Source organism: Nylanderia fulva, unplaced genomic scaffold (genome assembly GCF_048542155.1).
Source record: "Nylanderia fulva isolate GAGA-0341 unplaced genomic scaffold, ASM4854215v1 Scaffold9, whole genome shotgun sequence".
NCBI lineage: Eukaryota > Metazoa > Arthropoda > Insecta > Hymenoptera > Formicidae > Nylanderia > Nylanderia fulva.
In genome coordinates, this window is record NW_028191026.1 from 5,120,277 (window position 1) to 5,135,602 (window position 15,326).

A 15,326-nucleotide genomic window follows, 5' to 3' on the forward strand; every position below is an offset into this window, starting at 1 on the left:
CTTTGTGAAATGCTGAGCGAAATGTAAATAAAAATCAATATTCACAGCTGACTTCAAGATCGTAAATCAAAGTTGTATCTTAATCAGCAAAACAAATTTTATCTTGATTGAAGATTATATAGATAACTATATATTTATTTAAGAAAGTAAGAATAATTGATTATTTGAAAAACAATTATAAAAATCTTTGAACAAACTTTTTAAACGACCAGACTGGGCAAAAAATGTTAATTTATTAAATCTTCCTCATAACGTTTCGACCTTTGGTTTAGGTTCTTATCAAATAAATATTTCAAACTCTATTCATAGATCTCTTAGCAACAATATACGATTAATTTATCAAAAAAAAAAAAAAGGAATTATCATGCAAATTATCACTCGGAAAAACTTATTGTGCAATATAATATTGCTAAAGTGTATATTTTATTGTTTAAATGGGAGAGCCCTTTCTTCTTGCAAAAATAACAATACCACTTTTGAAAATTATATTTATTAAGAAAATAATCAATTGTATAAAATTTCATTCTATTGATTAACATATTTTTTTTATTGACAGATTTTTTAAATATTAAAAATATTTTATAATAAAGATTTGAAACTAAATGGATGGTCTTATATGTATATTTTCACGATTAAATTTACAAATACAATATATATTTTATTGAACATATAATATGTGTAATGATTTTTCTTTCATTTCTACAATACATCAATTTCTTACATTTACGTAGACTATTTGCTTTCGATTGGAACAAATTTTACACGAACCGGGTGAGAAGGACGAATTATTAGATCAGCTCTCAGCCGGACATCTTTTATATGATCTACTGGTTCCAAGTAGAAATTGTGCACCAAAGGAGCTATCATAGCCTTCATCTCCAGCATGGCGAATCGTTGACCTACAATTAAAAGTGTATCAAAAGTTATCAAGTGTATTAAAATTTATCACGAGGAAAGATGCAAATGGCAAACAATTTACCGATGCAATTCCTCGGTCCAGCACTAAATGGTAGATAAGAATAAGGATGACGTTTCTGGATTTTCTCAGGCAAAAATCTATCCGGATCAAATACATCTGGATTTGGCCAAATATTGGGATCTCTGTGAACTCCCCAAATATTGAGATGCAAAATCGTTCCGGCAGGCACAACATATGAATCTGGAAAGCGTATTATAATATTAGTTGCAATTTACAAAAATAAGTTTCTTTTCAAAAAATAAAATGTACATTAATTTTTTTAAAATGTTAGAGCAATTAAACATTATTTTAAAATTATTTTATATTTCATCTATATATTTTCCGTAAACATGATTGAAAATATAAAATTGTGACATGATCGAAAATATATATATAGAATAAAATGATTAATTACGTAATTTTACATCTTCTGTTGTTGTTCGTGATATTAAAAACACACTCGGGTACAAACGTAGTGTCTCCTTTAAACATCTGTCTAAATAGAATAAATTTTGCAACGATTTTATGGTAAGTTTTCCTCCGTTTTCCTGCATCACGGTATCAACTTCAGCCCTCACACGTTCCTATGTCATCAATAATAATTAAAATGCATTTTTTACAAACATAGATCATAGATATGAAAAAAATGTTATATTAAATAAAATTTTATATTTATTTTAATGTTGTTTTAATTTTTTCAGAACATATTATATAAAGAAGAAATATGCGTCAAATGCTTAATATTTGTATTACTTTGAATCAAAATTAGAATAAAATTATTATATCTCAATATAATAAAAGAAAAATACCTGGATATCTTTATGTTCGGCTAATAGTAATAAGGTAAAGACTATACCCATTGCTGTAGTATCATGACCCTGTAATTATGATTATATTGTATTGTTATATGTATTTAGATAATATGTACAAAAAGTTAATTAAGCATTACCAATACATACTTCAAACATAAAGGTATCAATTTCTTCTTTGATATCAGAATCGGTCACGGAACCTTGTCGAGATGCTAATATTAAAAGATCCAACATGGCAAGTCGTTTCTTTTTATCTATAGTAATAAAAAAACGTATTAGCGTTAAACGCTATAATTTTAACGCTAATAATTTTTGCATGTGGTATATTTTAATTATATATTATATTAATTATACTATATGTATTTTAAAAGTATTAAAATATTCGTTTAAAAGTATTAAAATTATATTATATATAATAATAAAAAAATAACAAATAATATAATTGAAAAACAAACAACCAATTCAATCTTTCGGCTCTGCTAAAATTTTATAATTAGATAATCAAGTCTCAGTACGAGTTAACAATCAGAACCAAGGCGCAGTTTATAATTAAAATTTAATTAAAATTTAATTTCTATTTAAAACATTAACGCCTCATAAACTGCGCCTTGGTTCTGATTGCTAACTTTTACTGAGACTTGATTATTTTATTATAATAATAAAAAAAGTTACGGTAAGTATATTTTAAATTATTACATGTGATTATGTATTCGACATAAATTCTAAAAGGATGATTTGTAAAATTTATATTGCGCAATCCTATTCATACATACTTCCAAAAACTTCTATATCATCAATTTCCGCCTTAATATTCTCAAGATTTTTCAAGAATCGATCATTCGTGCGGTCGTGATAAAGTTTTCTTTCTGAGATGATCTAAACAATATTAAATTTTTTTTTAGTAATTAGGAATATCGAACAGTTTTATAATTATAAATATAATAGCATGAGTTATTAAGATTTGTGATTAATCGCGTAATCTTGCGATAGAAAAATTGAGAAATTTATTGTAATTTTACATAAAGAAGAGAGTTTGAAAAAATCTTAATTAACATGCTTTATAACGTACTTTTTCTGTAAATTTATGTAATATTTTCAAGATCCTTCTTTGCTTAAATCCAGATAAAGACAATGAAAATATCCAAAAGTTATGAATCCAAGGTCTCAGCAGTCTAAATCGTAATCCACACATACAATAAGATTATTATAATTCTAATAATAATATAATCTTATTATTTTTTATTATTTTAAATTTTATTTAAAGTCATCGTAAAATCTTTAAGTGATTCTTAAATAGTCATGGATTGTGGGTAATACCCAGTGAGAAATGATGGTCGAATCGACGTCGACTTATTATCGAATCGATGTCAAATTCGTCGAATCGATGACGATTCAACCAATCATTTCTCACTGAGTAGAAGTAAAATTTTAAAAACTATTTATGTAACAAAAAAATATGCATCACTTTTTAACAAAACGTTTTACTTTATTTCTAATTATAATTTTTTATGGAAGACTACTTATCTTTAGATATTTAATTACGTACAATTTATTTTACTTAAATGTAATTGTTCCCAGAATCTAACTTTTCAACCATTTTTCAACATTATAAAGACTGAACAATTTCTATAATTTGAAATAAAAAATTATATATATATATATATTTAAATTACCTATGAACTACTAATTCGATTATTTCGTGAATCGCGTTTCGATACTGTTGCTGAAACTCGCCCAAATTTTTCAAAGAAACGCCCATGGCAGTTTCTGCAAGTGCATTATTATATAAAATCAAAAAGACGATCAAAGATTGTTTTCTGATAATAAGGAGTAGCTTTTATATAAAAAATCAATAATATTATTTATCTCTATTGTAATATTATACTTTGTAGCATTAATTAAGGAAGAAATTTTCTTCTTATCTTTTAAGCCCTAGTTTTTATTTTTAATTAATCTTCATATATAAAGACAAGAACATTGTAAAAATCTTACCGCATATCGCATTTAATGTATATTCACTAATAAATGGTACTAAATCTTTTACAACAGTTCCTTCGGCATCCTTCAAAGATTTTGTCATGCATTCGCCCTCCGTAATTAAAACCTCAACAAACTGATTTAATATATTGAAATGAAACGCAGGTGTCAATACCTTTCGTCGCGATTGCCACTTAGCACCTACTCAAGACAAAAATAAGAAAATAATAACGTAAAATTGTCTGATAAAAACGATAAGATATAAAATTACTATCTCTCTCAATTTTAAAGTTTACCAACAGACCAATCCTTCAACATTATTAATTTTCTTACATATATTTTTTTATATTGCAATTTTTTCATAATTCTTTAAACTTTGTTCTCATGAAATTTTTCTAGTGAACGGTAGTATTATAATTTTAATTATTCTATAATTAAAACTTTATGGATTGACACATAGAAAATAAACTAAAATTTATTTAAAATCTGTAATGCGACTATTTGATTTAATTGTAAAATATCTTGTTACTTTAGATAATATATATATGTATCATGGCGAAATTATTCTGCAATATAATTACCTTTTCAAATATCTAAATTTATTAATATACGATGAAATTGTGTAAGTATACCGTTCAGAAAAATATTCAAATCTAATTGAAATATTATTTGACTTTTTAAAACAGACCTAAGTATATTATATCAAACTGGAATTGTATAGTACGTATCCTTATGTGTTAATTAACGTCATTACATTACCTGTGCTAGTAAGAAGTCCTGTGCCGAGCCAAGGATGTAATATCTCATAAACAATATTATTTTTCTGCATGTGTTTGGTACCACTTAATATCGTCTGAAATCATCGAAAATGTATTCAGCAGATAATTTATTAATTGCAATTCAAATTATTATTTAATCTCGATTTTTTTTTAAAAGAACTTTGTTTACGTTTATTTAATTCTTTTACATTTGTTATCAAAATTTTTTGGTGATACAGAATAATGCAAAATTCCTAAATCTATCTAAATATATAGAAATGATTAGTTTGCTTTAATGAAAGAATTGAATTTCTCTTATTACCTCTAAATCATCTGGATGGCGAATGGATACAATGGGATGGAACATAATCCAAACTTTGAGAATGGGATAATACTCAGGCATACTAGGTATCGTACAAAGCAACTTCCATTGATCCTCTAAAAAATATGTTATAAATACAGCTACCAAAATTGTAGTGGTATTAATTTTATCGTTATTTTCCATATTACTAAACCTCGTGCAGATATTTAAAAATTAATTAATAATAATTAAGAAAATGAATTGCAGAGAAATACTGACTATAATTTGAATAATTATTTAATATATAATAAGCATGCACTAATATTGGTAATTATCTACTTAAAAGCAGACAATATATTAATTCAACTATTGCATGTATATGCGCTTAAATGACGAATCGTGTGTTAATTAAAGTAAGTAATTAAAAATTGTGTACTTGCCTGCAGAAACATGGAATTGAATTGCATTGCCTATAATTGGATCAATCGGTGGTCCTGGTATAAGATTAATCAATCGGCCCTTTTTTCCATGATGCACGTAATAATTATACACCAATAAAATAAAAATGGATAATAACAATATAGTGATAAACATCGTTTCTTTTTTGACGTAATATCTTTTACGTAATTCAACTCAATATTCTTCAGGTTACTGTTTCTCTGATTTTTGTACTGCAAATTCTTGTCACAAAATAAATAATATTTATTTTACCACAAAACTTACACTTTTCTTTTATATTTTAAATATTATTAATATGTTTTTTTTTAATAATAAGTTAAATATAGATGAACACACATAAAATACATTTTAAATCATGGGACACAAAATGGAAGAAGGGAACACTATACACAAACCAACAGAAACGAAACACTGTATATTTGAATTTGCAGAGGAAGCGACTGAAGAGGCACAATTAAGTTAGTGTCGAAACGTCTCGCGTAATTTAATTATATAAGTAAATCTGATTTTGGAATTCGACGATGTTAATTGCAACAGCTTTGCAACAAAATAATTTTATATTACTTGCTCGTTAAGGCCTTCAAATAAATCTTACTATTTTATTACACGAGCTTATAAATTTAATTAACAATTTTATTAATCAATACATGATACCATTTTTTGACGAATCAATTTAAACACCAATTAAATTATTAAAATAAAGTCACAAATCACATCAAGCACATTGCGCATATGTACATCTGTCAACGGAACATTTTCGCGAAGTACTAATGGAAATATAAATAATTTATATTTATATAGTCATTTTCAATTTAAGCGTTTTCAAAAGGTAATGCAAGGAATCTTCGTAAAATACTGAGCTGACTTCAAGATCGTAAATCAAAGTTGTATCTTAATCAGCAAAACAAATTTTATCTTGATTGAAGAATATATAGATAACAATATATTTATTTAAGAAAATAAGAATAATTGATTATTTAAAAACAATTATAAAAATCTTTGAACAAACTTTTTAGACGACCAGACTAGGCAAAAAATGTTAATTTATTAAATCTTCCTCATAACGTTTCGACCTTTGGTTTAAGTTCTTATCAAATGAATATTTCAAACTCTATTCATAGATCTCTTAGCAACAATATACGATTAATTTATCAAAAAAAAAAAAAAAAAAAATTATCATGCAAATTATCACTCGGAAAAACTTATTGTGCAATATAATATTGCTAAAGTGTATATTTTATTGTTTAAATGGGAGAGCCCTTTCTTCTTGCAAAAATAACAATACCACTTTTGAAAATTATATTTATTAAGAAAATAATCAATTGTATAAAATTTCATTCTATTGATTAACATATTTTTTTTATTGACAGATTTTTTAAATATTAAAAATATTTTATAATAAAGATTTGAAACCAAATGGATGGTCTTACATGTATATTTTCACGATTGAATTTACAAATACAATATATATTTTATTGAACATATAATATGTGTAATGATTTTTCTTTCATTTTTACAATACATCAATTTCTTACATTTACGTGGTATTTGTGTTAGTTTCAAATGACTGTTTGCCTTCGATTGGAACGAATTTTACACGAACCGGATGTGAAGGGCGAATTATTAGATCAGCCTTTAGCCGGATATCCTTTATATTATCTACTGGTTCCAAGTAGAAATTGTGCACCAAAGGAGCTATCATAGCCTTCATCTCCAGCATGGCGAATCGTTGACCTACAATTAAAAGTGTATCAAAAGTTATCAAGTGTATTAAAATTTATCACGAGGAAAGATGCAAATGGCAAACAATTTACCGATGCAATTCCTCGGTCCAGCACTAAATGGTAGATAAGAATAAGGATGACGTTTCTGGATTTTCTCAGGCAAAAATCTATCCGGATCAAATACATCTGGATTTGGCCAAATATTGGGATCTCTGTGAACTCCCCAAATATTAAGATGCAAAATCGTTCCGGCAGGCACAACATATGAATCTGGAAAGCGTATTATAATATTAGTTGCAATTTGCAAAAATAAGTTTCTTTTCGAAAAATAAAATGTACATTAATATTTTTATAATGTTAGAGCAATTAAACATTATTTTAAAATTATTTTATATTTCATCTATATATTTTCCGTAAACATGATTGAAAATATAAAATTGTGACATGATCGAAAATATATATATAGAATAAAATGATTAATTACGTAATTTTACATCTTCCGCTGCTGTTCGTGATATTAAAAACGCACTCGGGTACAAACGTAGTGTCTCCTTTAAACATCTGTCTAAATATAATAAATTTTGCAACGATTTCATGGTAAGTTTTCCTCCGTTTTTCTGCATCACGGTATCAACTTCAGCCCTCACACGTTCCTATGTCATCAATAATAATTAAAATGCATTTTTTACAAACATAGATCATAGATATGAAAAAAATGTTATATTAAATAAAATTTTATATTTATTTTAATGTTGTTTTAATTTTTTCAGAACATATTATATAAAGAAGAAATATGCGTCAAATGCTTAATATTTGTATTACTTTGAATCAAAATTAGAATAAAATTATTATATCTCAATATAATAAAAGAAAAACACCTGGATATCTTTATGTTCGGCTAATAGTAATAAGGTAAAGACTATACCCATTGCTGTAGTATCATGACCCTGTAATTATGATTATATTGTATTGTTATATGTATTTAGATAATATGTACAAAAAGTTAATTAAGCATTACCAATACATACTTCAAACATAAATGTATCAATTTCTTCTTTGATATCAGAATCGGTCAAGGAACCTTGTCGAGATGCTAATATTAAAAGATCCAACATGGCAAGTCGTTTCTTTTTATCTATAGTAATAAAAAAACGTATTAGCGTTAAACGCTATAATTTTATCGCTAATAATTTTTGCATGTGGTATATTTTAATTATATATTATATTAATTATACTATATGTATTTTAATTCGTTTAAAAGTATTAAAATTATATTATATATAATAATAAAAAAATAACAAATAATATAATTGAAAAACAAACAACCAATTCAATCTTTCGGCTCTGCTAAAATTTTATAATAAGATAATCAAGTCTCAGTACGAGTTAACAATCAGAACCAAGACGCAGTTTATAATTAAAATTTAATTAAAATTTAATTTCTATTTGAAACATTAACGTCTCATAAACTGCGCCTTGGTTCTGATTGCTAACTTTTACTGAGACTTGATTATTTTATTATAATAATAAAAAAAGTTACGGTAAGTATATTTTGAATTATTACATGTGATTATGTATTCGACATAAATTCTAAAAGGATGATTTGTAAAATTTATATTGCGCAATCCTATGCATACATACTTCCAAAAACTTCTATATCATCAATTTCCGCCTTATTATTCTCAAGATTTTTCAAGAATCGATCATTCGTGCGGTCGTGATAAAGTTTTCTTTCTGAGATGATCTAAACAATATTAAATTTTTTTTTAGTAATTAGGAATATCGAACAGTTTTATAATTATAAATATAATAGCATGAGTTATTAAGATTTGTGATTAATCGCGTAATCTTGCGATAGAAAAATTGAGAAATTTATTGTAATTTTACATAAAGAAGAGAGTTTGAAAAATCTTAATTAACATGCTTTATAACGTACTTTTTCTGTAAATTTATGTAATATTTTCAAGATCCTTCTTTGCTTAAATCCAGATAAAGACAATGAAAATATCCAAAAGTTATGAATCCAAGGTCTCAGCAGTCTAAATCGTAATCCACAATAAGATTATTATAATTCTAATAATAATATAATCTTATTATTTTTTATTATTTTAAATTTTATTTAAAGCCATCGTAAAATCTTTAAGTGATTTTTAAATAGTCATGGATTGTGGGTAATACCCAGTGAGAAATGATGGTCGAATCGACGTCGACTTATTATCGAATCGATGTCAAATTCGTCGAATCGATGACGATTCAACCAATCATTTCTCACTGAGTAGAAGTAAAATTTAAAAAACTATTTATGTAACAAAAAAATATGCATTACTTTTTAACAAAACGTTTTACTTTATTTCTAATTATAATTTTTTATGGAAGACTACTTATCTTTAGATATTTAATTACGTACAATTTATTTTACTTAAATGTAATTGTTCCAAGAATCTAACTTTTCAACCATTTTTCAACATTATAAAGACTGAACAATTTCTATAATTTGAAATAAAAAATTAATTGAAGCGCGCACACAATATACATTTTGATTGCTAATTATTGTCTCTTAAACCCATTGAAATTTATAACTAATTATTTATCTTCCAGGACTATTCAATAATTACACTATTTTCTAAAAGATATAGTTATTTAAAAAAAATTATAACTCAAATAATTATAAATATACATTATTTTATATATATATATATATATATCTAAATATATATATATATTATATATATATATATATATATATATATAAATTATATATATATATATATTTAAATTACCTATGAACTACTAATTCGATTATTTCGTGAATCGCGTTTCGATACTGTTGCTGAAACTCGCCCAAATTTTTCAAAGAAACGCCCATGGCAGTTTCTGCAAGTGCATTATTATATAAAATTAAAAAGAAAATCGGTAATAGTTTTTAGGTAAATAGAGGTAGTTTTTGTATAAAAAAACATCAATAATATTACTTATCTTTATTGTAATATTACTTTGTAGCATTGATTAAAGAACAAATTTTCTTCTTATTTTTTAAACACTAATTTTTATTTTTAATTAAATCTTCATATATAAAAAAACGAACATTTATAAAAATCTTACCGCATATCGCATTTAATGTATATTCACTAATAAATGGTACTAAATCTTTTACAACAGTTTCTTCGGCATCCTTCAAAGATTTTGTCATGCATTCGCCCTCCTTAATTAAAACCTCAACAAACTGATTTAATATATTGAAATGAAACGCAGGTGTCAATACCTTTCGTCGCGATTGCCACTTAGCACCTACTCAAGACAAAAATAATAAAATAACAACGTGAAATTGTCTGATAAAAATGATAAGATATAAAATTACTATCTCTCTCAATTTTAAAGTTTACCAACAGACCAATCCTTCAACATTATTAATTTTCTTAAATATATTTTTTTATATTGCAATTTTTTCATAATTCTTTAAACTTTGTTCTCATGAAATTTTTCTAGTGAACGGTATTATTATAATTTTAATTATTCTATAATTAAAACTTTATGGATTGACAGATAGAAAATAAACTAAAATTTATTTAAAATCTGTAATGCGACTATTTGATTTAATTGTGAAATATCTTGTTACTTGAGAATATATATATGTATCATGGCGAAATTATTCTGCAATATATCTACCTTTTCAAATATCTAAATTTATTAATATACAATGAAATTGTGTAAGTATACCGTTCAGAAAAATATTCAAATCTAATTGAAATATTATTTGACTTTTTAAAACAGACTTAAGTATATTATATCAAACTGGAATTGTATATTACGTATCCTTATGTGTTAATTAACGTCATTACATTACCTGTGCTAGTAAGAAGTCCTGTGGCGAGCCAAGGATGTAACGCCTCATACATACGACTTTTCTCAATATGTTTGGTGCCACTTAATATCGTCTGAAATCATCGAAAATGTATTCAGCAGATAATTTATTAATTGCAATTCAAATTATTATTTAATCCCGATTTTTTTTTAAAGGAACTTTGTTTACGTTTATTTAATTCTTTTACATTTGTTATCAAAATTTTTTGGTGATACAGAATAATGCAAGATTCCTAAATCTATCTAAATATATAGAAATGATTAGTTTGCTTTAATGAAAGAATTGCATTTCTCTTATTACCTCTAAATCATCTGGATGGCGAATGGATACAATGGGATGGAACATAATCCAAACTTTGAGAATGGGATAATACTCAGGCATACTAGGTATCGTACAAAGCAACTTCCATTGATCCTCTAAAAAATATGTTATAAATACAGCTACCAAAATTGTAGTGGTATTAATTTTATCGTTATTTTCCATATTACTGAACCTTGTGCAGATATTTAAAAATTAATTAATAATAATTAAGAAAATGAATTGCAGAGAAATACTGGCTATAATTTGAATAATTATTTAATATATAATAAGCATGCACTAATATTGGTAATTATCTATTTAAAAGCAGACAATTTATTAATTCAACTATTGCATGTATATGCGCTTAAATGACGAATCGTGTGTTAATTAAAGTAAGTAATTAAAAATTGTGTACTTGCCTGCAGAAACATGGAATTGAATTGCATTGCCTATAATTGGATCAATCGGTGGTCCTGGTATAAGATTAATCAATCGACCGTTTTTTCCATAATGCACATAATAGTTATACACTAATAAAATAAAAATAGATAATAACAATATAATGATAAACATTGTTTTTTTTTTACGTAATATCTTTCACTTAATTTAGCTTAATCTTCTTCAGGCACCTGTTTTTCTAATTTTTGGATTACAATTTCGTGGCACAAAATAAATAATATTTATTTTATCACAAAACTTACACTTTTTCTTAATATTTTACATATTTTAATTAATATGTTCTTTTTTATTATCTACTATAAGACAAAGGAATATAATATAATAAATTAAATATAGACGAACACACATAGATTACATTTTAAATTATGCACATCAAACGGAAGAAGGAATTTCCAATAAAAACAGAACACTATATATTTGAATTTGAAGAGGAAGCAACTGAGCAAAAGACACAAATTAGTGCCGAAACGTCTTGCGTTATTTAATTAATATATATGTAAATCTGATTTTGGAATTCGCAATATGAATTGTAACAGCTTCGTAACAAAGATATTTTTTATTACTTGCTCGTTAAGGCCTTCAAATGAATCTTATTATTTGATAACACGAGTTTAAATTTAATTGACAATCTATTATCTATATTACTTGATAGTGTTTCTGACAATCAAGTTAAACTGCAATCAAATGATTAAAATAAAGTCACAAATCACATCAAGCAGATATTATATAAGTACACGTGCCACCAAAACATCTTCGCAAAATACTGACAATGCAAATCAGAAATTTTTATATAAATATAGCCGTCTTCAACTCAAGTGCGTATAAGAAGAAATCAGAGTTGTCTTTTATTAAACAAAAGATTTTATCTTGATTGAAGACCAGATAATATGCAATACATATTTATTTAAGGAAGAAAGAATAATTGATTATTTGATATGTGGTTCGAGATTTAAAATAAAGTCACAAATCACATCAAGCACACATTGTATATGTACATCTGCCAACGGAACATCTTCGCGAAGTACTAATGGAAGTATAAATCAATAATTGATATTTATATAATCATCTTCAACTTAAGCGTTTTCAAAAGGTAATGCAAGGAATCTTCGTGAAATACTGAGCGAAATGTAAATAAAAATCTATATTGACAGCTGACTTCAACTCAAGATTGTATCATAAATTAAAGTTGTATCTTAATCAGCAAAACAAATTTTATCTTGATTAAAGACCAAATAACAATATATTTATTTAAGAAAGTAAGAATAAATTGTTATTAAAAAATGTGGCTTGAGATTTAAAATATATTGATTTAAAATAGTGATTTTTTTACAAAAATAAAAATTCCTGTTTGTACAATTAAGTTGTTTGTATGTGAACTTATCAATCAACTAATTATCAAGCCATGATTTAACAGTAGGATTAATTTTTGATGAAATACGTTGAATCGGACCTTTCTTTACACTTCTATACGTAGTTTTATCATTTAAAACTGTAATTATTTTACTAATGTAATCAGTTTTATTCATAATAACCGTAGTTTGACACTTATCCGCTTTCGTTACTAGCAAGTCCTTATTAAATTGTAAAAATCTTTGACATTGTGAGTATCTGTTTGTAAAAAACCTGTCTACATGACTGATGTGTCTATTGTTGCTAAGAGATCTATGAATAGAGTTTGAAATATTCATTTGATAAGGACCTAAACCAAAGGTCGAAACGTTATGAAGAAGGTGTAATAAATTAAAATTTTTTACTCAGTTTGGTCGTCTAAAAAGTTTTTTCAAAGATTTTTATCCTTGTGATTATATTTACTGGCGCTTTACGAAATATTCTTCTTTTCTTAGTGATTTTTTCGTTAAAAATTTTTTTTAAATCAAGATATATGTATGCATATGTATATATATAATAATGATAGAGAAAAAGAAAAAGTTTACATGTGTTTGACAAATTTTTACCAAAAAATGTATATGATCAACCATTTTAACGCTCCATCAAAATTGGTAAGATTTATTAGATAAAAACGATAATATATGTGTTTAATTTTTTGATTTTCATGAATTTTAATGTTGTAAAAGTCGATTTTTTCAAAGATAATTTTACATTACGGAAAATGAAGAAATATATTATATACTAGCTTTTTCGGCCTGCTAGTTTCCCCAACACTGACCCCGCTATTATTAGTTTTTACACAATTTTTCATTTTACAAAACCTCTTTGTATACAACATTTGTCGTAAAAGATTTCGGATTTCCTTTAATGTTGCAAATTTTTCGGGGTGTGCGACGATGTGGTTTTTAAGTACTCTTTAAATTTTTTAAGTCTGTCTGTCTGATCGCGAACTACTTACACATTTATGAACTGATTTTCGTGAAACAGGTATTAAAATTTTTTTTATCTTTTATTATTTTTTTTATTTTTTCATGTGGACCAATTTTCGTGAAACATGTACCAAAATGTTTTTTTTATCTTTTATTATTAATTTTTTTTATTTTTTGCTGATGTTCCCACCGCTGATCGCTGAATATCGCGCCGATTGTTAATAAACAACCCCCTTAACGATGATCTCTCTGAGACCGATTTCAAGAAAATCGATGAATAAATGAATGAATGCGTAGAAAAATTCACATTAATATGCGATTGCGTGGGTTTATAAATTTTGAAAATTTTAATACCAATTTCGAAACCATGCATCGATCAATAAATTTGTGAATACGTGGGTGGGTGGAAACTTAAAAAAAAACCACATCCTCAAACTCCCCGAAAAATTAGCAACATTTTAGTATCAAATTTGAAAAAATCGGTCCATAATAATGCAATTGCGTGGGTGGGGGTGTAAAACTTAAAAAAAAACACATAACATCCATCCCCGAAAAGTTTGCAACATTTTGGTACATGTTTCACAAAAATCGGTCTATAAATGTGAAAGTAGTTCGCGGTCAGACAGACGGTGCTTGTATCTATAGAGGATATAGATTTATTTTGATCTAGATGACAAATTCAAAATTTATTAATATCGGAAGGTAAAACTTTTTTTCATTGGAGAAGCCTCATATCTCTCTCCCTTTTTTAATTATTAATTATAAATTGTAAATTTTTAATTAATTAAAACACATGAGAGTTCGATGATGTATGAGAAACAATAATAAAATCTCGATTTGCATAGCATTTATCTAATTCATAGAGTCTATTATCTTATTAGTTTATTACACAATACTTTATAGTCTAATACTCATTTCAGTGAGACCAAAATGCAACTAGTATTTAATCATTATCTTATCATATATTATAATAGCAGAATATTTCCAGTAAACATTAAGTAACAATTATATAACTGTTAGTTATAATTACCCACTTAATATAATAACACACGTGTTATATTGCATTTATATTGTTGAGTGGAAAATTATAACTCACAGTTATATAATTGTTACTAGATGTTTGCTGGGTTCTAAGAGAGCAAAGTTCGCTAAATATTAATTTTTGCATCTTTATATGTTATCAATCTTGTACAGACGATTAATTTATCAAAAATAAAAAAAAGGAATTATCATGCAAATTATCACTCGGAAAAACTTATTGTGCAATATAATATTGCTAAAGTGTATATTTTATTGTTTAAATGGGAGAGCCCTTTCTTCTTGCAAAAATAACAATACCACTTTTGAAAATTATGTTCATTAAGAAAATAATCAATTGTATAAAATTTCATTCTTTTG

At 25.8% G+C, this 15,326-nt stretch overlaps 2 protein-coding genes across 9 annotated transcripts; both read right to left on the bottom strand.

The window, feature by feature from the left end:
- Positions 1-605: 605 nt before the first annotated feature.
- Positions 606-6,117, bottom strand: LOC114929937 (cytochrome P450 4C1-like). 3 transcript variants are annotated; one of them, XM_085489870.1, is made up of 13 exons: positions 5,920-6,117; positions 5,247-5,486; positions 4,828-4,943; positions 4,507-4,600; positions 3,763-3,948; positions 3,444-3,537; positions 2,840-2,942; positions 2,544-2,646; positions 1,918-2,024; positions 1,768-1,836; positions 1,374-1,542; positions 980-1,159; positions 606-899 (listed from the first exon to the last, which is right to left on the bottom strand). In XM_085489870.1, the coding sequence occupies exons 2-13, from the start codon at positions 5,398-5,400 to the stop codon at positions 733-735; spliced, it is 1,542 nt and encodes a 513-aa protein (XP_085345996.1). In that variant the 5' UTR covers positions 5,401-5,486; positions 5,920-6,117; the 3' UTR covers positions 606-732. The 3 variants fall into 3 exon arrangements, with proteins under 3 accessions (XP_085345996.1, XP_029157489.2, XP_029157490.2); XM_029301656.2 differs by having other exon boundaries at positions 5,247-6,117; XM_029301657.2 differs by having other exon boundaries at positions 813-899; positions 1,384-1,542; positions 5,247-6,117.
- A 436-nt stretch (positions 6,118-6,553) lies between these two features.
- LOC114930000 (cytochrome P450 4C1-like) lies at positions 6,554-13,128 on the bottom strand. 6 transcript variants are annotated; one of them, XM_029301734.2, is made up of 13 exons: positions 13,061-13,126; positions 11,571-11,681; positions 11,152-11,267; positions 10,834-10,924; positions 10,092-10,277; positions 9,770-9,863; positions 8,926-9,028; positions 8,631-8,733; positions 8,018-8,124; positions 7,868-7,936; positions 7,474-7,642; positions 7,080-7,259; positions 6,554-6,999 (listed from the first exon to the last, which is right to left on the bottom strand). In XM_029301734.2, exons 3-13 carry the CDS (start codon positions 11,230-11,232, stop codon positions 6,803-6,805), a joined length of 1,380 nt encoding a protein of 459 aa, XP_029157567.2. In that variant the 5' UTR covers positions 11,233-11,267; positions 11,571-11,681; positions 13,061-13,126; the 3' UTR covers positions 6,554-6,802. The 6 variants fall into 6 exon arrangements, with proteins under 6 accessions (XP_029157567.2, XP_085345989.1, XP_085345988.1 ...); XM_085489863.1 differs by lacking the exon at positions 13,061-13,126 and adding an exon at positions 12,593-12,781 and having other exon boundaries at positions 11,571-11,780; XM_085489862.1 differs by lacking the exon at positions 13,061-13,126 and adding an exon at positions 12,593-12,781 and having other exon boundaries at positions 11,571-11,906.
- Between the last annotated feature and the right edge of the window lie 2,198 nt (positions 13,129-15,326).